Here is a 22,793-nt window from a genome sequence, read left to right on the forward strand (position 1 = left end):
CTAAACTAAAATAAAATAAAAAATGAAAAACAGCAAAGCTAAAAGATTAATATTGGAATGAAGATAAATGAACCAAGTGAATTTAAGCCACAGATATCAATCAACGTTCACATTCCAAGCAGATAATCTAAACCCAACAAAAACCATGATTCCCGCTCCTCTCGGCCTCCACATCTCCCAATCCCAACTCTAATCCCCTTCTCCGCCTCGATTTCGTTAAGAACATAAATCGAACATGAAAAAGGTATATATCTGGGATAACAACCATTTCCTTCAACTTCTACAGTTGAAAGAGTCTATTAGCAAACAATTAATGATGATGATACAAACTAGCTATGAGGTGATTGTGAAAATCTCACCTAAAAATTTCTGTTCTGGCCAATCCTACTACTCCCTGCTAAATAGAATTTTCTTCAAGAATAAGCGGAAATAAAGAAGAAATTGGCAGGTCACAAGTTGTAGGAGTTGAAGGGCTCTGATGCTGAGGGATGCCAGTGTCCGCCACTTTCAGAATACTAGTGACACAATGATGTTACGAGTAGTAATTTAACAGCTCCCACCACAAATTTTGGCTCTCTTCTTGTCAGGAGATGTGAATAATGTCCTCACAGACTCAACAGGGTCATCAACCTACACAATCAAATATATAGTAACCAAATGAAGATGCGCCAAGAGAAAGCAAATCAAAATTACTCTACATGCATGTGCGCGCTCTTAGGATTCATTGGAGGTCAAGTATCTTAAGGATGTTGGGTGTCAGTAATGTTTTAAGGTTTATAAGCAGGAAAGCTGTTAAATAACTGTTACTGTAGTTCATTACCTCTACCAAGCTTGATGAGCACACATTGCTGAGCTCCTTGTTTTCTTCTAAAGCTGATAGTGTCTGTAGCCATCCAGGAGCAGATTTTCCAGTAGACAAAATCCAGGGGCAAAAGTGCCTGTGCTGTTTGCTTGGGTCGAACTCCATCGGTTTACTAAAAGATAATAATTTCTTATGCTCTCCTGCAAGAGTGAGATAGGTAACTTTATCCACCAACATAATAACAGATTATAATAAGGCTTTGGTGTGTAATAAATGTGTAATGCAAGATACAGAATTTCAACGAAGATGAGACAAGGAATGTACGAGTTTTCGTATCATAATTTCAATAGAGATTCATTTTCTTTGAAATTAATAAAAATGCATCATTTCTCCATTGAACTCTCGGTGAGGTAGAATGCAAGACAAATTAGAAACGCATGTAACATACTCCCTCTGTCCCATTCGAAGTGTCTCACATTCCTTTTGGAGTTGTCCCATTCCATTTTAGGAAACAATAAGGGCTGTAATTGTCTCTGACTTCTCTCTCTCTCTCTCTAAGAACACATGTAGGGAAAGCAATACACTTTATACTCTAATCACCTTTTTCTTAACCCATGTCTAATTGAAATGAGAGACACTTGTGGGACAAAAGCATGTCTAACCTTTTTCATGTACACAAGCTCCTAAGAGAAATATAAGGAAATCTAAAACATAATGGCTAAATATAAAACTAGCTGAGAAACATGATACCCACAAAATAAGAACTGGATTAGAAAGTTTGAGAGATGAAGTAACTTACTTGTACTAAAGAGCATAGGTTTCTCGCTCTGTGAAGCCCCTATCCCAAGACTATCCACATAGTTTTTTCCGTAGCTGCCACCTTCTTCTTGGTTTCCGGACACTTGTTCTCTGTGAGGCTCAAGCCCTCCTGCATTTGTAATTGAGGAAATATCCTCAGGGGTTGAGCTAGATAATTCACCAGCAGCTGCTGAATTGACTCCCTTTCCTGTTCCAGACAAATTCAAATCAGTGCCTTCTGCAACAGATTCAGGGGCCTCCAAAGGTTTATCTGCAATGGCATTTGGCTCTATGGTTACAAAGGTTTCTTCAGCTCTGATGGTTTCACTTTGATGCACCACCGCTTGATTCTCCACTTGTACATCTGAGTGATCTTTATTTCCAGTTTTTATTGGCAATCTTGCTCTCAAATTCTGGCCAACAATGGGTAAAGATATGGTTGCACCATAGTTTAGCGACGCAGGTGGAGGACCACCAGCAATTGTGAACCCTGATGACGTTGAAGAACTGTTACCAGTATTCCCAATACCTCCACTACTTCCAGTGCATATTCGATTGTCTGAATAACCTTCCTTTGCACCAGCCTCATCATGGGCGACAATACCTTTATCAGTAACTTCTGTAAACCCCACAAATCTTATATACTCCAAAGGCCGTGGGATAGTACTGAAAGCCCATAATCCAACGCTGGCCCCACATAACTTGCAATCGAGAACAACACAACTAGGATCAACCTGCAGCTCACTAGAAGGGTCGGTGTCCTCACTTGAAGACTGGATATTATCTTTCGGTTTGTGCCCTGTTGCAATTGTTACATTGGCATCTTTAATAGCATAACTTTGCCCATCCTTGAAGTCAACTCTGTAAGGTAATATACGAGGTTCCCAGCCAAGCAAACTGATCAGCTTCTGTGCCTGTACACTTACAAAAGTCACTATACTTTACTTTAACTGGTCCAGTTAAAAACAGCTAACTGAAAGAACAAACAAACTACAAGATCCAGTTAAGGATACATCTTAATATCAACAAGAGAATGTTATTAAAACTCCTATGCACAACTAATTACATTGTCTGATATAGACAAGAATCAGACAATGTATGATCTAACAAAACATACATTAGATGTTTCATACAGACAATGATCAGTATTTTATCCAGAAGAAAAGGTGATGTGCAGCTACGGTGATAGCTAACAGTAGCTTTGGACTCCATTACTCAAGCTGAGCCTGGGTTACATTCTGTCCGCTTCCATGCAACAAGGAATGTGTCCAATAGAATCTGAACGAAAATATTTTCCCCCCTACCTTCCAGTGCTTAGTCATCTAAATTACAATAAACTATATAGTAACTAAGTTTACTGAAAAAGAATAAATACACCAGAGATGTTTTTAGGGGGTGGAAAATGTCTCTAAAAATTTGACTAAATTCTGCTCTCCAAATTTGCACTTTTTTCATTCACCCTGAGTATCTTATTGATTAATATACATATTAAGAAACAAAATTAAGTACTCCATATGTTATTTATGTTATTACAGATCATCTACAAGTAGAATTGGATATTCAGAGGGCCCACTTCCCACTTTCCAGGACTTAGGCTTCCATCCTCTTCTGGACATTTGCATGATTAGCCGAACACATTACGCAGACAATGTAGGACTTACAGGCATGTGCTTCTTAAAGGTGAGATAACTTTGCTAATGGAATTCTGACTTGTTATAATTTGCTTCCAAACCTGATAGTACAAGATGGGAGAACTAGTTGCAGGCACATGCCCTGAAGATTCTGTCCCAGAGCTTTCAAGTGGTTCTTGATAACCCAAACTTGAAGAGTCACTAAGAAATTTCTCCAGCTGAGAAGCTCTCAAGTCATCAATGGCCACAGGGCCAATAACAGGAAGAGCTATTAGCTGTGATAGTGATAAAATTCGCCCCTTGTAGTCCTCAATCAAGCTCGCCCTGGATAGAACCGGAAACTGAGCAAGTTCTTCAGCACAGGAGTTATTAGTCCAAGGGCACAGTAAATTATGGCCCCCTTCCAGCTTCAAGCTGAATACCATAGCTGCTTTCTCAACTGGTAACACATGAACCAAAAGGAATCTGGATTAAGGAACAGTGCTAAAGTTATATCTTCATATGTTCTCACAAACAATCATGCCGTACCTTAGAAGAAAAGTGATAAGTTTACAAACAAAAGAAAACTAGCCAATAATAATAGTTCAACAGAAGAGCCAATCAAGAAAGTGTGACTAGCCTTGTTGCTTTCCCCAAGCTGATGGAGTAGAAAAGAGGAGGCGGGTATTGCATGAGACACAAGCAATTGTGTCCATATCCACATTAACCCAACCCCTTCTAGCACATTCCAAAGGGCTCACCACCTAGAAGGATGGATTACGTTATTTATAAGTTTCTAGTACCAAAAAAAAGTCTAGATTTAAAAGTGAGTTTCACATAAGTGCTTGTCCTTGTAGTGAAAAGAGAGAAGTGCATTATCTTTTTCACTGAACTAGGGCATAAACATGTGCAGAGACCTCACTGGCCATAAATAGTAAGGAGTGACATTAAAATGAGAGAGAAATTTCAAGCATTTCTATAATGCCAACGTTGTCAAGCAGAAGTACACTTAGCAGATTCAGATCCGCTCTTCCAAAATCAGAAGGCTTCCAAGATATTGCAACACAAGCACATTCACTATAAGCAAAACATGTATCATTGTATTATATCACAAATCACAATCCAACTTCCACACTGCATTCAGTCTAGATAGATAATAAAGGTCGTGACTCGTGAAAATTGGCAGACCTGAGGCTTGGCAAACCAGGTCATCGACTTGAAAGAGGATAACCTCCTAACCAAATCGCCACGGTCCCAAGGCCTGCACACTGGTGCCTGACCCGCCGCTGGCAAAAGTGACAATGAGCCCCCCAATTCATTGCCAACTAATTTCCTCCCCGCTGAAGACGAGTGAGGCCGCTTTCGGCCGCTTAATTGTTGAGCTCCGACCCCGCTGCATAGGAAAACACAATTACCGCTAGCAATAAAAGAATTAATAATTCAACAACCATAAACTGCACCACTCTTCTAACGAACTAGAGAATTCGCAAGTTCCTGTAATCCTCGCCACAGTTACATGAAGAAAAATAGGGTTTCCGTACACAGAAATGAACGAAGTTTGACGAGATTGGCAGAAAAATGGTGCGGAGGAATATCAGGAAAGGGAAAATTAGAATGAAACCTGGCATCGGATGATTTGGCTCTGGAATTGGAAGGAGCATGAAAGAGCTTCTTCATTATCTCTTCGAACCTCTTTTCCGACTCTTCTGCCATCTTTCTTCTTCCGTCTCTCTACACGGACGCCGGAGCTGCTCTTATGTTGGGTTATACTGTAAATAATTTTAACTGAAATCAATTTCTTCTTTTAGTCGATAGTAATTAGTAATGCAGGAATTTTTTACCGATTCTTTTTTCTTTTGTCAATATCTAATGATCGGATAATGGCATTTGGCATTAAATTTTTGGATTTTAGTATATTTCATACAATTTCTTAATTTTTTAGATTAAATCGAATTTCATAGTTAGGACAATTCGAACAAGATCATATTCATTTTTCATAAAATACGAATTTTCAAATTAGATTGGACTTCTTAATGGACACCCCTACTCCCTCGTGCCTCAGTAATTACATTCTTTTTCTGCAGCTTGAGTTCTAAAAATCGTAACTAGAAAAAATACGGGCAAAAAAATTAGTCCAATGTGAATACTAGTAGTATTACTTTTATGTATTTTATTTTAAAATGAGTGTGAATAAGATGAACTAATATAAAGTCTATTTATCATGTATAGTAAATGTAAATGAGATAAGTAATGAGCACGATATTTCAAGATGAGACAGCATTAGATAGATATGAACACGAAGACTGAGTTCCAACTTCCGACATCCATTATCTACAAAACACAGGCCTCGAAGTGCAGCCAAAACAAACAACGCCTAACAAACCATTAGCAAAATGAACACTACTGTATCAAATGACTTAGATCATAGGATGGCAAAAAATCAATCTGTAAGTAGCAACCAGATCGATGCTAGTGAAGGAGTGAGTGCAACTTCTTGCGCTTCTTCCTTTCCAAACAACGTACTAGAAGAATTTCTGGAGCCAGCAGCTGTTAACTGCATCCTTCTCTAATCCGTCTTTCAATTTTCTGACTTGTTCTAGTGCTTGTTCCAACTCCATCTTGTCTAGTGGTAGCTCAGAGAAGTCCTTCAAGAACTGGCGAGCGCGTTCAGCGCCCTTGGTTACATCATCAGAGTCCTCTACTCGCTTCCGTTTGGTTCCAACCTGAAGTGATAGGATCAACAATAAGTACCTCTTTAGGATCAGAAGGTAAAATTGCTGCTGGTGAGAAATCTTCTAATTCAGAAGCCTTAGCTCGGGCAAGGGCAACAACGCTTTCTGGGAAGTTAGCAAATTCTGCAACATGTATGCCAAAACTTTGATCACAGGCTCCTGGTTCAACCTGAAAAATAAGAGGCAGTGTGTACACCTTTAAATAAGCAAAGGCAATTGAAACTGAAAGATTTTATGAACTTTCAAGTATCTGAAATAGTAAATCGTGGGAGTGGGTGTGTGAGGGGGGGGGGACACAGATAGAGACCCATACAACACGGAAAGCGCATGAACACACATACACTGAGAGAGAGAGGAGGGGAGAGAGTACCTTGTAAAGCATCGTAAGCTTGCGACTTGACGAGTCAATGTGTGCGCTCACATGATAATTAGATACTCCTGGAAGTTTCTTGGAAGATTGCTCGTTGCTAGCGCTTTCAGGAGCTAAGGCAGTCAGCTCATGAAAGTGAGTTGCAAATAGTGTGGGTGCTTGTATCACTTCAACTATATGCTCACAAATTGCCCAAGCTAGGCCTGAATTGCAAGAAACCCAAGCAAATAGTTAGATAAATATGCAAGACTATGAATAAACATATGAATGCACAAGTTTTAGAGAATTTGATTATTTCAAACAAAAACATCTCAAATTCAAACAATTACTTCGAAATAGAATAGTTCAAGTGTCAGGCCTAGACATATTTAGTGATCTTGATGAGACTGTCAATTCATATTCTGCAAATAATGTATTGGGGGTTTTCGCATTGATTTACACACTTAAAATATCTTCTGCAACTTTACGGCCTACGGCCATCTTACGGACTACTCATTTAATCATTAACTTGATAGCATATTAAAGAAATCTAAAAGAGAGACTCCATGGTCATCAGTGCTGCTGAGTTTATCTGAAATTTGCACACTCTTTGTCACATTTATGATGAGCCATCAAAACAACCTCAAAGAGAATTTTAGATTGAAAGAAATGTTAAACATATAATGTTATGAGCTTTGCATGACCAAGCAAAATACACAAAATGTTTTAATTTGCACCTGATTTCTATGAATTATGCTCAGGTATGCACACTTTGAGGGATCAGGAGCAGGTTCAATATGTAAACAAATGTGAGACTCACCAAATCCATCATATGTTGACGTGCCACGACCTAGCTCATCAATGATGATTAACGACCTGTTTGTTGCTCCTTTCAAGATAGATGCTGTCTCTAGCATTTCTTGCATGAATGTTGAAACCCCACGTAGCTATTGAAAGAACATAATTAACCAAAAATTTAAACTATATGTATATTATCGTTTGAAAAATATGTCAAAAGCTCTTTTAATAGCCAGCGATGATAAGTTTAGCCCAGAAAGCCTGATCTACCTGGCAGTCACCAGCGCCCACACGAGCGAAAATGCAGTCACGTATAGAAATGCTAGCATTGTCACATGGAACGAAAGAGCCGATTTGTGCCATTAGAATATTCACACCAACCTGATAAAAAATATAGATATAACTTATGTAGAGTGACAAAAGTTATATACAACAAAATAAACTCTTTTTACAATTCACGAGCTTATAGAATGGTTAGCACATGTTAATAATCCCTCCGTTCACGAAAAATAGTCTAGTTGTGGACAGCACAGGTTTTAATGCGCAGAAGAAGGATTTGACATCGTGCATGTCCAAAAGTTGAAAATAACCGAAAGAAGATTACAGTTAAGTGATGTGATTGACCTGTCGTATGAATGTTGATTTTCCACCCATATTAGGTCCTGTGATAATCTGGAACCAGCTTTTCCCCCTAAGCTGTAACCACCGACACATTCAGGGAATGAGTCAGTTCTACAAAGTCCAAAAAATTATTGATGTCCTGATATAAGAGCTTACAAGTTTACAATCATTAGGGATAAAGTTCACCCAGTCTTGAGCTTCAACACAAGGATGCCGACTCCCTTCTAAAATAATATCTCCCTCGTCCTGTGAATCAGTGGTAGCATGATCGTGGGGGGAAATTGAGAAATTATAAATTAATAAAAATTAAACTCTAGTTCTTTCCATGAGAATTGAATGATTAATCAACTCTTAGTCTCTTACTGATGGAGAGATGGTCGGTCGTGTGTAAGCGGTGGGGGACCCAGCAGCCAAATCTGCAAAACTAAGTAAAACATCCATCTCGGAAAGCGTCCAAGCTAATCCTTCAAACACCTGACAAAGAAATATAGCTGGTTAACACCCATAATAGCACCTGCAATAATAAAATCAACAACAAAAGCGATAACAAGTGTGGTGGTTATGGATATCATGGCGATCAGTGTAATATAAACTGGACCATTAGATGACATCCAAGTAGAGATTATGCAGAATAGATACCTCTGAAAAACTTGCAGCAGTTTGGACTACTCGGGCAACCAATTCTCTCTGGCAACTTTTATATTCCTCAACCACCTTCTGGTATTGGTCACTTAGTTTCTTTAGCTTAGTGTTTGTGAACTTCACCCCATCCTTACGAGTTTCAAGAACAATAAAGTGCACATTGAGCTTTTTCCTCACTTTTGGCTCCTCCTTTTTGGTAATCCTGAAAGCATATCCATATTGTGTCCCTTTCTCTAGTTTCAGAGCTTTATCAATGGGCAGATCAAGATCATTAGCAGCTTTTCTGTGTAAATCATGTATCGCTTGTTCCAGAGACTCTTGCTCGTTTTTCAAAGTCAATAACTGTGAATCATACCCTGATGAAATCATGTATTCTCCATTCTCAAGTTGATCAAGGTCGACAGAAGTTTCAACAAGAGCAATGAATCTGTTCAAATGCTTATCATCAGTCCATGTGTCTAGAGGATCCAAGTACCTTTCCTTAATCAACAAAGCAAATTGGCCATTGTACTGTTCCAATGCATTTTTAATGAATGGAAGCCTGATGCTGGACTGCACGACACAAAAAGCACCAGAAATCATGTAAGGTATGAAACTGACAATATCTATAGGTATTTGTCTACTGATTCAGAAAGTGGCATTAATAATCAATCAAATAGTTATCAGATCTCAAAAAGATATTGTGCAAATATCTTAAGGAACAATTGTTTAAAGAGACATGGAACCTAAATTTGTATGTGAGACAGATACTCCATTTATAAAATGGAGAAAATGGTGAAGAATTAGATAAAGAGCAGCACGCATTAGAGTAACCAATAGTTAGATACCAAAAGACATAAACTATCTCTACACAACCAGGGATGCTCCACCATTTGACTCAAGATTGTGTATTTATTAAATGTATATCAAGAAAACTAGAGGATACCTGATAAAGCTTAACAACATGAACTAGACTAGCTTTTTTCTTCTCAAGAGAGCGCGTAAGTCGCTCTATATCTGAAATTCTTTTCAAATGCTGCCTTAGATCTTGGCGTAGGGCAGCATCCTCCACAAAAGCTTGTACCAAATCCAGCCTAGAGTTTATCTCATCTACATCTAACAGGGGTTGTTTCAGCCACATGTGCAGTAGGCGCTTGCCCATTCCTGCGGTGCAGGTTCTATTCAAGAGACCAAATAAGCTAAAGTTTTTATTAGCATCAGATTTACTCTCCATGACATTTAGTGCCCTCATCGCGGCAGAATCTAATCTCATATAACTATCAAGATCATACCTTTGGATCTTGTAGTTAACATAATTGGTCTCATCTGCAAGTAGATCTGCGTAAGACATTACACACCCAAGAGCACTGGGTGCAAATTCAAATGCAGCAAGCAGATCTCTTACTGGATCTATCGAGCCTTTCACGAGCCTACCAAGATCCTGTACCAAATCCCTCCCTTTAAACTCAACCCTTTTTCTTTCCATCACCATTACACCACACCTGGACAATGCATCAGTCAATGATTTAAAATCACTAGATTTTGCAATATCTCCAGGCAGGAGGCATTCCTTACAGCCAAGAGCAACAAGGGTTGACTCCAAATTTGTATAGTGGCTGTCATCAGGGAACTCAGCCAATCCAAGTACTCTCTTAGTAAGATCGACATAGCCTAACCCTACAGTACATCCACTTTCACGTAAATTTGATAGGACAGCCACAATTGCTGGAGAGTCCTGCATATCATTATTGGCGAACAGAATCTCTTCAAAACTGCCTAAATTTCCAGGGCTTCCACTTTTCACAAGTCTCCAATTCGCTCCATTGCCCTCATACAGTTCAAGAGTGTGATCAGTCCTCTCCAAAAGAAGGTCGCGGGCCACAGTCTCAAACATATTCTTGCTTACACTGACACTAGAAATGGCATCCGAGCCACTTCCTAGTTGGCGCACAGCAGTTGTAGTGTGGTAATAGGTCTTGGCAATGAAGGTTGCATTGTCGCCATGTGTAGTATAGTAATCCTGGGAAAAGAATGGCAAGTTATTTGACTAATTTGCATAAACCACTTAGATCAAAGATAAAACACCATGATATAAAAAAGCATGTATTCAGTTTTCCTTAAGTATACAACAGTTTAAGATATCAATCTCAAGTTTAATAAATATGTTGCAAACAAGCCTATCTAAATTTGTCAAATCGTCATGGAAAAGGGACAAAAAATGACATATGAGGTAGCATGTCTACTGGTGCAAGGTGATGACACTGCAGTTAATCCAACTAAAATAACTAACTCTTCCGACCTTTAAATATCTGAAACCATCAATTGCATTCAAGGCTATTCGATACCAAGTGCTGGTGATTCATCGAATGGTCTTAGTGGCCTATATTTACACTTATCTTCAAATTTCACATCCTTCATTTACACTCAAGTACTGCCCATGCTGAAGCAGATAATTGTGTTCTCTTTTGACATCTAAACAGCATAGCTTATAAGAACATAAGGCTTTCAACTATTCACTATTCAGACCAAATACATTTCTGCTCCAGGTATAGCATGACCAAACTGACACAAGAAAAGGCACGCTTCCATGAGGAGCACTGACCTTGCGATCGAAGAATCGAATGGCTCGTGGGTCCTGCAAACAGTAAGATGAAATTAAATGTATCACCAACCACTTTCACAATAAAATAATATTAGAACCCACCCTCACCCCCTGCAGATAAAACCAATAAAAGGAAGTGCATGGATTACTTACAGCGTCCAGCTTTTTGAAGAATGAGATAAACCCTTGAGCTTGTTTGGCATCTAAAGCACATGAATCCCAAGTTAATAGCGATATTAGCAAAAAATACAAAAAAAAAGTTGCTTATCTATAACAACAGAAAAATATGAGTAAGAAATTAGGGTGGTTTGGATAGTACCGAGTTTGAGTTCGGGAAGCTTGCTGTGCTCCTCAAAATTGTCACCCATTATCCTGTGCAGGATAGCTTAATTTACAATTGAAGCAGCAATGAGATTGATATTTCTTCTGCTACTCACAGATCACAATTCGAAACACTTGGGGAAATTTGGCTGTATAATTACGAGAGTGGAGTGTGAGAACGCCATTGTTTTAAGGTTGGGGATTGGCGGGAATACGGTGCGGTTCCCCGGTAGCTGGCCACTATCCCTCTCGTGATAATGAATCGAATTTTTTGTAGTGCAATAGTAATAATTTTCTAAGTATGTTAATAGAATTTTTCTGATTAATTTTAGTTTTCTAATCGTGCAAAACTCGATTAATAAGAGTTTGATGTGAAATTTGACAGTACATTTGGAAAGCATTAAAAAATATATAATGAAACTACATGGTAGTACATGAATCCAATTTCCACATATATTTTTGTCAATTGTCAGTGGTAAAAAGTAAAAACCTAACAGTAATTGTATTTAAATATTTTCAATATTTTAGTTTGTTTAAGTTGTCAGCTAACATTTAATTTAAAATCTAAAAGAAGTTTGTTATATAGAGTTGTGACAATGTCGAACTAATTTTAAAGACCGAACTAGAGATCAAATTAAAGCCATTAGATCTAGTTTTTTGATGAGATGTGTTGTTGTGTAAATTTTTTTCGGTCTTCATTACAAGCTCATTTTACTTCATTGTATTAGGTTTATTACTTCATTCCGTACGTAATACCTTGAAACTATAACATGTTTTTACTCGCTTCCACTAGGTTTTGAAATGATTCAACATGTGCTTCATTCGAATTCATTGACCTGAGTTTTTACTTTATTCATTTTTAAAAATGCAATTTATTCAAGTGAGGTTATTACTTCATTCAGAAACGTTATACTTCATTGGATAATGTTTTTACTTCATTCCAGTAGGACTTCAAATGCTTCTACACATACTTCATTCAGAAACATTATACTTCATTGGATAATGTTTTTACTTCATTCCAGTAGGACTTCGAATGCTTCTACACATACTCCATTCAAATAATTTATTACATCATTCCATGTGTTTATTACACCATATCAGCGTCGTGGCAGTGGTGATAGACATTGTAGAGAGAAAGAACGGTACGCGAAGGCGAAACCGCATTTACGTATTGGAATGAAGTAATAATCCTATTGGAATGAAGTAAAAACCTACTGAAATGAAGTAATATATTAAGAATGAAGTTAAATCTTTGTAACATGTTAGTATGACTTATTTGCCTTCGAATGAATTAAAATAGACTCGTGATTAAGGCGAAAATAATTTATAAATTTGTGTATCTCATCCATAAAAACTAGATCTAAAAGCCCTAATTTGGTATGGTTATGTGGTTCGACAATAAGGAGTGGATTTTCATATAATGGGATATATTTATTAACAAAATTTAATTATACGAACATTTAAATTCTGGAATTATAAATGACCAAATATCGTAGTTATACGCTTTATAATTAGATTCAAAACAGATTAATAAATATGAGTAATCTATTTAGTAGTATTATAGTATTATATCAATCGATACAATTAAACTAATCAGTCTATAATTAAAGTTTAACCAAACTTGCAATTCTTAATTAAGTTATTATAAATTGTATCGTGCAAAGAGGATAGAATGATAGACTATAAAACTATTTCTTGTATTTCTTGGAATGCTTATCTAAATTAAGTGAAGCTGCCAAAACACAAATCAAAGAAGTAGTAGAGTACTACATTAATAATGGGAAACGTTGCCGTACATTTGTACATGAGCCATAAAGGGACTCACATGATAGGAATGTTGTTATTAGAGCCACTAAAAAGTGTTAAGTATTTAGTTAATTAAGTACCTTAAATATTGGAAATATCTTAAAACTAACGAAAAATGTAATACGATAACTACCATAAACCATACAATTAGTAAAATATCAATTTAATCAATAACTAATTAAGAAAGACTTAAGTAAAATCGTTGGATACAAAAATCAAAAGTGAATATTGTTTTGCATTTAATCAAAATTGACACACATCTATAACTATATCAAGTGACAATTGTGGAGATATTAACAGAAATGCCACTGAAAGCAGTTTGGGCGGGAAAACAAGAGTCCATTAATTAGGAGTAAAATATTCATCATCTCGAGAAATGGATTGACCGCAAATATGCTGTCATAGAGCAAAAGTGGTCTCTCTCTTCGTGTTCTCCGTGTGTTTGCTCTTCCCAAAAAGAGTTGGCTTACCAAAAAAGTTTGGTAGAATTATTTATGAAAATGAACACTTATTAAAACCAAACCTCTCTCCCTCACCCTCAAAAATTATCCGCCGCTGCAGTTCGTCTGCCTCGAGACCTCGCCTCCTCCGCTCTCCTTACTTTCTCCTTCCAGAGGCTGCACGCAGCGCCTGACCGCCTCCATTGATGGCGCTCTGCCGCTACCTCGCGGACTCTGATGTCGCACCGTCGTTGCGTGGGTCACCACGGCTTGCTGCTGTCAGCGTCGTCGTGCGGCTGCTCGCCGACAGTCCCACCCACGAAAGCTAAGCATTTTATTTTAAAATCTTGCTTAAAGTTCGACTTTTGAAAATTCAAACATTTGGTTATTGATTTGAAACTTTAGTTTGGAAGATTTAGATGGTATTGTTAGTTATGTGGAGTTTCCCATGAGTTACATATTTTAACATGCTCATGCTCAGAATTTGAAAGTAGAGAACTTTTACCTCCGTTGAAAAAAAGTGGAGAACTCTTTTGATTGTGGTTATCTTGATTTATGCCAAAATCAGATGAGCTTGATTGTAAGAGATTGGAGATATAAGGAGATAAATTTGGAATGTAATCTACCTTGAACATGATTCAGACTGATATAGGAAGTGTTGTGCTCCTTCCTCTGCGCTCTCTCATTTTCTTACTCTAGACATTTTTTTTAATTGTGAAATGTGAAATTTGGGATAAAATTCTTTATAGATTGCGAGAATCAACTGAGTATAGACCGTGGTGTAGTGTAGAATGGGTTAATTTTGGTATAATTGGTATTGATGGGGTATTAATTTGGTTTAACTGTCAATCAATGGTTTTATTTGCTGATATTAATCGTGAATTGATTGTAGGTAACGGTTGGAAAAAAATTATGGAGTAGATTGGTCATGATAAATCGTGAAGAACTTGCCGGCGATAACAGAGGAAGCAACCCGCCTGCTGTGGTGGGGCTGGCAGTGCTGTGGAGCCTGTGTTTTCTATACGGGACAAGAGGGCAGATAAGGAGCTCCCTACACTTCATAAACTAAAATTTCAAAACAAATAAAGCCCAAATAATACACTGCTTAAACTAAAATCCCAACACAAATAAACCCAAATACTACTTGGAACTGAAATTATTTGGTTATTAATACATACTCAAGTGTTTGCAAATTGTGTTTATATTTTTCATAAATTAACTTATGAAAATTCTTTAAAGAGACCAAATCTCTTGAATTACTAAAATTCAGAAAAAAATACTACTCCTCATGTCCCTGAAAATTTATCACTTATTATCATTTTGTCCATCCCTAAAAATTTGTCACATCATTCAAATTTGATTTATTATATTTTTTAAAACCCATCTGATCTAAAATTATCATTCAAATTTCAACTATGAAAGTTTCATTTGATTATCTCATACGCAATGACCATTAATAAAAGTCAAGCTCAACCGATTTCTCATATTGGATTGTTTTTGAGAAATCATATACAACTTTAATGTTGTTTATAAGGAAGTGTTTCAAAACTTATGTATTTTTTTTTTGTTATTGTTTGCTTCTAAATTTTGTTTCTATTTATGAAGATGTATGTTTTTAGTCCCTAGAACTTATGAACTACTACTATTTATTTATTAAAAATCTAGGTTGTGTGAGTAATTTATGTTTCTTCTCACAAATTACAAATATATTAAATTTTGTTTCAAATAGAAAATCTTTTTGTTTAGATTAAGACTAGAGTATCATTTTTTTATAAGGTGCATATAATGATGAATTGTTTTAACTGTTTACAATTTGTATTCTTTAGTCGAAAATTCTTTAGTCCGTGGGTAGCAAGGGTGCTACCGTGCTAGTAAGAAAAATATATCATTTTCAGTGGGATGCCCCAAAAAAATGTTAATCGCTTATAGTGGACGGACGGAGTACAACATTATCGTGATCAAATTTATATTTTTTTTACTTTTGTGCTTTCAAAACATATAGTGTAAGGATATGAATACATATAATAGAGTTGCGTACCATATACTCCCTTTATCCAACTATAGTATTTTTTTAATGTCTTATTACATTTCTGAAATGCAAACATATTTTCACTTTATCCTTTGTGTTTTTATATTCATTTTCTACTAAATTTTTTATTTTAATATATTTAGCTGTTAATATATTTTTATTATTTGAAAATCTTTTGTCTCGTGCATAGCACGGGTGATAATATGGTTAAAACAAAAGAATAACTATTAACCATTTTGATATTTTTACAAGAATTTAATACATAAGTATATTCCAAGATAAATGAAATTGTCGTGTAACGAGGAAGGGCAGGAGAATTGGATCAAGCGTGTAATTGGTCAAACTCCTATAAAATAATAATAATAGTAATAATAATAATAATAAATATTGAAATTAATATAATATATGCAATTGTGATATAATGACATTTATTCTAATGGAAAGAAGAAGAGATATTTTTTTAGAGTCCTTAAAATCTAGAAGTGCCGAGAATTATGGTGATTTAGAATAATCTAGAAATAAAATTTTCATGTGTATTATTAATAGGGTGCCATTTGTCTCAATTATTAGCCGTGTATTAGTATTAAATTAGTAGGATTAAGACCTATAAGAGTGTTATATTGCTAACTCAATACTTAATTATTAACTACAATTAAATAATAATCCTTAGATATTCAAATTAAGGTCCTAGATCATCAGTCCTGAAATATCAATATGATCAACAAAAAACGACAATAAGGGTATTAAGGTCAATTTACAATATATTGGTTGTAACTAACTTTTGAAAAATATCCCATAACTTTAAAACGCATATAACTTTTTTGATTTAAATTATTTTTTCGCACAACATATATCAAATTAAAGATAATTTCATAAGGATTCTAACGAGATCCCACTTGCATATGTTTCGATGTCAAAATTTGAAAAAAAAATCAAATCTTTTAAATTTTTTCGTACAGAAACAAATGTCAACATAGTATATAAAATATGTCAATATAATACATTAAAATATGTCAATATAATACATGTAGAATCTCATTCTTAAAACAACGTGTCAACATTCTCAAAGCATTGTGTTGATATTTTCAAAACACTATATTGACATTTTTATCCAAAACCTTAATTTGGTAATTTTTTTATCTTTTTCAATTTAATTAATAAAAACGCAATTTGTAGTTAGCAACTAAAGAATGACTTAGCAATTAATCACTTGTCAATACCTATATATATATATATATATATATATATATATATATATATATATATATATATATATATATATATATAGGATTGTATTCAAATCCTTTGCACCTATTAAATCCAATCTCATTCTCAATCTCGTCCATCCATTTTCATAATCATATGGACGAAAATAAAGCCTCATCAATTTAATTTTAATCATAAAAAATTTCGAAAAGGGTAGTTTCGGGAGCTCAAATTTGTATCGGTTAATTTAATTCGTAAATTCTCTCCTTCTAGTTTGGTAAATATATAATCTGATTTATTTTCCTTAATTAAGTTTTTTCTCTCTTCCTATTTACGGTAAATGTATTGGGAAGACATTCTTCTGCAATTTTTCAAGAAAATCATGAAGCTCTTTTTTGAGAAGTTAGTTTAGTAGTCCTTCATTAATTTCGAGACAATCATGAAGTTCTAGTCCAATTAAATTGTATAGGTATCTAAATGATGTGCTTGTGTAAGTATTTAATGTTTGGCGAGATTTAAATCCATATACCATTTGGGTTTAGCAATCCATGGGGCTTGGTTATAGTACTCACTCACAAACGGAACCATCACAAAGGGCAAAGGGTTTGAATAATTTCCCTTGGGTTTAGCAACCCATGGGGCTAGGTTATAGCACCAACACATGAATTAAATTTCATTTTTTAATGCGTTTAAGATTTGGTACAGTAAATAATGTACCAAAAGTGTCTAATAATGTGCACGGATCAGTGAATAATGTACATATTGAAGAAAATAATGTTGAAAGGAAATTGAATTCATGCCCTTTGGGTTTAGCAATTCATGGGGCTAGGTTGTAGTACCCACTCACAAACGGAACCATCACAAAGGGCAAAGAGTTTGAATCATTTCCCTTGGGTTTAACAACCCATGGGGCTAGGTTATAGCACCAACACATGAATTAAATTTCATTAATTAATGCGTTTAAGATTTGGTACAGTAAATAATGTACCAAAAGTGTCTAATAATGTGCACGGATCAGTGAATAATGTACATATTGAAGAAAATAATGTTGAAAGGAAATTGAATTCATGCCCTTTGGGTTTAGCAATCCATGGGGCTAGGTTGTAGTACACACTCACAAACGGAACCATCACAAAGGGCAAAGAGTTTGAATCATTCCCCTTGGGTTTAGCAACCCATGGGGCTAGGTTATAGCACCAACACATGAATTAAATTTCATTTTTTTAATGCGTTTAAGATTTGGTGCAGTAAATAATGTACAAAAGTGTCTAATAATGTGCACGGATCAGTTAATAATGTACATATTGAAGAAAATAATGTTGAAAGGAAATTGAATTCAAACCATCCCAAGTGCTTTACATCGTCATAAATCTAAAAAAAATACCCTACAAATCTATTTCAAATCAGTTGGACACATCTTGAAGTACAATGTTGTTGTCGTTCTTGTTTCAACTAGCTGCTGCAAAATCCTCTCTCACCGGGACCGCCACAGAGCCGTCGCTGCCACCGCAGCGCACAAGGAATGCAGTTGATCCATGGGCATGAGCATTTTCAAACAAGCCTACTTGGTTCATCTTCCTCCAACACCTCCTGGTTGGGTGAATTGAGATCGTCATTGCTGCCAAGTTCCTCCAACACCTCCTGGTTTAGCAAAAGTAAATTATATGTATTAGTGATGTAACAGAACAATAATGTACAAAAATATATGTATAATGCATGTGTAATAGCAACAACAGTAATGGTTAATATAACATGTGAGTAATGTACGATAAATAACACATAATGCACGACAACATATCAATAATGTACCAAAAGATATTTAAATTTTCCCATGCAACTCAGTAATATACCAAGAAGTTCATATAATGAGTAGTAACTGACTATTAATGTACCAAACTTTATATATAATGCATGTATTACATCGAACACAATATTACGTACTTGTAACTTGTCAGTAATATATGAAAAGTGGTAATGTAATGTACAAAACGATATCAATAATGTAGCTTACAACAGAACAGAATGAATAATGCATCAAATTAAACTAATGTAATGTACAAAACGGTATAGATAATGAACAACGTGTAAACAAAAGAAAAGAACAAATATGAAACAGACCACTACCTATTACAATTTAATAACCAATGCCTAAACACCATTGTACAATAATGTACAATTTCAGTGGAAACCAAACGTTTTTTATTGAAACAAACTCATGATGTACAAAACAGAGTGCAATAATGAACAACGAACAACCAAATAATGCAGAGCTCTAGCTGAACCAATGGTATCAGATTTGAACAAATTCAAGAAGAATGCAAAAGATTTATCACCTGTAGTCTGTGTTGGTTGGGTTTTGAAGGGTCTGCCTCTTTTCGTCATTGATGCACTGTCAGACACACCATGGAAATCAGTTAAATTTCTTCATCCAAATCATAAAAAACACAGATATAACTCAATAATCAACCCAAATCGTCAATAATGGACAAAATCAACAACACATTGAACACAAAATCGGACATTTTCAGCAACATCTACGACATCAGTATGGTTTCACCCGGAATAATCGAACATATACCAAATGTAACACAAAAGTCAACTACACACTTCAACAATGACCAGAACCCTAATCCGAATGATTACCATTTCATTGTTTACAGAAAAATTTTCCCAAAAAAATTGTGCATTATTGCATCTAGGAACTTAATCAACACTAAAAACTGTGAATCGATTACTATGTGGTCTCGTAAATGACGACAATCAACGTTTAAGAGTGATTATTACCCAAAAACGGAACTTTGGAAACCCACATTGTTGCGAATAGAAACTCAATCGACGCGCGCACAATTGAAAATCGGAACTTTAAGCCTGTGAATCGTCGACCGACGGTGAATTCCGCGGCGAGAATCGACTGTGGATTTGGTTTCTCTTCAATTGGAGAGGCGACTAGGGTTTCAGCGGTTTTGAAATGGTGGAGAATAGTTTTGATCGTGGGCTGATGGGATGGAGTGAGAGAGTGAATGAGACGATGGAAGGTTTATGAGAGAGATAGTGAGTAGATGGAAGGTTGTATCAAAATCCCGCTGGAAATTCGCTCCTTCCGTTTTGGGCGGTTTCCAATTTAGTTGTTTTACTAGTTTACCCTTATAATGCACAAATTTCACCATATAATGCAACACGGGATTAAAAAATGGGGTTTCATCCGGTCCCTCCATCCACCAAATCCAACGACCCAAATTAAGAAGGAACTTAAATCTAAGAGAGGAAAAGGAGATTAACACTACCCTATATATATATATAGATTTCCTAACAGTATCCGGGACTTGCTCTGATATTTGGGAGAACAACCGTCGGCTCTTTTTACACATAAAAGAAATTTCATTTTTTTATTATTAAAAGTATATTATCAAGAAGGAATTTAACGGGAGATTGCATAGATGTAATTCGAGTACGCTTCTTAATATTATAAAAAAATGTTAAGCTATATGTATTAGGACTTTAAAAATATTAAGATGAATTATAGATGATAAATACTGCTCAAATTATAAAATATTAAATGTGTCGAAAAAGATGTTGATTAATATATCTCGTTATTGATGTTACAGGCCTGGACCTGGGTTGACCTTGCTCAAACCATATTTTCCTCTTCCTAAAAGGAGTCCTCTGGAGAATGAAAACGAAGAAGAAATCCCTAATTCACAAGTACATACTGTAAAGAGATTTTCATGCAATGGCAGCATTGGTATTTAAAGAGGAGACTTCTCTACATCCAATAGTTATAGCAACCCTCCTTGCAAGAGTCTTGCTCGTTTGTGGTCATTAACTTGTTACATAATTAATCACCTAGGTTTTTTTCGTCTTAACTATATTACAAATGTGATGACACTAGTAATATCATGAATACTAAATTATGATTATTAAAATCCCGATCCTATGGTTGATAGTAGGTCTCAGTTATGCACTAGAGGTCGCTTTCATCATAGTGTGAGACTAAATACACATATTCATATACATAAGCGTATTAATTACAAAATCACTTCTTGTATCATAATCGAGACTAAGGATTGCTCATTGAATTTGAATTTAGACGATCTTTATTGAGACGTGTGTTGATGTTATAATGTATGCTTGTTTGGGGATGGAGTGCACCTCAATTGGATCGAATCACTTAGAGCATTAGCAATGTTGGCCGATGCAAGGGCGAGCGATCGACCACCCCATCGGCCCTCAAAGGCTCCCATTGTGGAGCGGGAGCCGATCTCCTTTCCGCAACGCCTCCGCCCCAACGCCGATCCATCGCCCAGCTGATCCGGATATCGGCCTTCATCGGCTCGGCGATCGGCCTCCATTGCAGGGTGTCGGGCCGATGTAGCCGTTGATATCCTATTTTTTTTATAATTTAATTCATCTCATCTTTTACACACTATACATACCTCATTCCCCATCAATTTACATTCATCCCTCTCCAGTCTCAATTTTATTTCTCTCTAGCAAAATGAACCCGAGTCCGATTGATGTGTTTCTGTTGTTTTCTATGTTTTTATCTATCTTTATCTTGTTTCTTTTAATGTAGGATGCTTTATTTTGTTTTTAATGAAAGTTGTTTTTTTATTACGTTGTCTTTAATTTACACCAACAATTAAAAGTGAAATATATAAAAATAGTGTTGATGTGGAAATGAAATGGACTCTAAGATAGGCACTATGATGGCTGTCATTGCAGAGAGATACATTCTGAGATGGACTGTTGACGTGACAAGAGGAAATGGAAATTGGCTTGAGATGAGCTTCGAACTTAAGGCTCCCATTGGGAATGCCTTAAGTCAAACACCAATCTAGGTACCACTCCACTAGCTTGAAATCATTTCTTGAACAATGGATGCTTGAGTTGTACAGAAAAAATTGCATGTGCGGTCTTAACCATATAAACTTGGTTATTATACATAATATGATTGCACGGTTTGTTAGACAAATAAATTATAAGATGTAGTCTAGGGTTGAGTCGTGATATTCCCGTCTTATAAGAATATGCACTCTTTTTTTTTTAGTCCGTCCCATAAGAATATACACCTTCTAATTTTGAAAACTTTTTTCTCTCTAATGAAGTGAAACTCATTAGAGCATCCACATCCGTGCTCGTTGGCAAGAGCACGGATGTGGCCCCAGACCCACTTTTACTCTCTGCTCTTAGGCAAGAGCACAACACCCACATCCGTGCTCTTCCGCAAGGACATGCTCAAGGGTCCCACCATTCTATTATTCAATTTAAATAAAAACATTTCCACAATATTAAAATGTATTAAAAATAATCGGAATAGTATTACAAATTACAAAAAATTAAAAATTACATAATTAAAATCCTAAAAATAAAAAATTACATAATTAAAACATCCGCCCAAATGGATGATGAATGTGTGTATTTATAGATGATTTTGGGATTAAATTTTTTTAAAAAAATTTCAAACAAATTTTCAAAAAAAAATGGTAATAAAATTTGTATATTTTTGGGAATCCAAAAATATATATTTTTTTAATTTTTTGGTATTATTTTCGATTTTTTTTAAAAAAGAAAAAAAAAAGAAAATGCCAACGGCCAATAGAAACGCGCCACGTCGCCCTGCTCGCTGGCACGGACGTGCTCTTAGCTAAGAGCAGCGTCATGCCAGCGGCAAGAGCGCAGCGGCGGACAGCGGTGTGCTCTCCGCTGTGGATGCTCTTATCCACTAACAATACTTTAACTACTTTTTCTCTCCATCTCTTTCTTACTTTACCAATTTTACATAAAAATTTGTGAGTTCAAATCTCATGAACCAAACACAATAAATATTTAATCCCAAAAATATAATCTTGTTTTAATTTTTAAAGATGGTCAATAATGATTCCTCATCTACCCCATGGTGATTCGAACCACTGACCTATTGGTTAGAGGGGAAGAGTTGCAAACTGAATAGCCCCAACAAATATGATTTAAGAGTTAGATCAAATAACACGCGAAATAGTGTAAGTAACTCTATGCTCCACAAAAGTATGCTCTATTTGCTTTTTAGTCTGTTCCATAA

At 35.8% G+C, this 22,793-nt stretch overlaps 1 protein-coding gene and 1 pseudogene across 2 annotated transcripts; both read right to left on the reverse strand.

Annotated features, from left to right (window-relative positions):
* Positions 1-19: 19 nt before the first annotated feature.
* LOC121787833 lies at positions 20-4,991 on the reverse strand. Of its 2 annotated transcripts, XR_006047540.1 has the most exons (8): positions 4,832-4,991; positions 4,399-4,603; positions 3,851-3,974; positions 3,333-3,670; positions 1,602-2,514; positions 821-1,002; positions 360-630; positions 20-280 (listed from the first exon to the last, which is right to left on the reverse strand). XR_006047540.1 is itself a non-coding variant. In XM_042186676.1 (7 exons), the coding sequence occupies exons 1-7, from the start codon at positions 4,921-4,923 to the stop codon at positions 547-549; spliced, it is 1,938 nt and encodes a 645-aa protein (XP_042042610.1). In that variant the 5' UTR covers positions 4,924-4,991; the 3' UTR covers positions 20-546. The 2 variants fall into 2 exon arrangements, 1 of the variants encoding a protein (XP_042042610.1); XM_042186676.1 differs by having other exon boundaries at positions 20-630.
* A 481-nt stretch (positions 4,992-5,472) lies between these two features.
* Positions 5,473-11,561, reverse strand: LOC121785975 (annotated as a pseudogene).
* Positions 11,562-22,793: the final 11,232 nt, after the last annotated feature.

Source organism: Salvia splendens, chromosome 22 (genome assembly GCF_004379255.2).
Source record: "Salvia splendens isolate huo1 chromosome 22, SspV2, whole genome shotgun sequence".
Taxonomy (NCBI): Eukaryota; Viridiplantae; Streptophyta; class Magnoliopsida; order Lamiales; family Lamiaceae; genus Salvia; species Salvia splendens.

Excerpts from the sequence above, each read along its gene's own strand:
- LOC121787833 (XM_042186676.1), bottom strand. The coding sequence starts at position 4,923 with ATGGCAGAAGAGTCGGAAAAGAGGTTCGAAGAGATAATGAAGAAGCTC. Across the intron at positions 4,604-4,831 it reads GCCAAATCATCCGATGCCAG|CGGGGTCGGAGCTCAACAAT; the intron begins GTTTCATTCTAA and ends TTTCCTATGCAG. Across the intron at positions 2,515-3,332 it reads CTCCCATCTTGTACTATCAG|GCACAGAAGCTGATCAGTTT; the intron begins GTTTGGAAGCAA and ends GTAAGTGTACAG.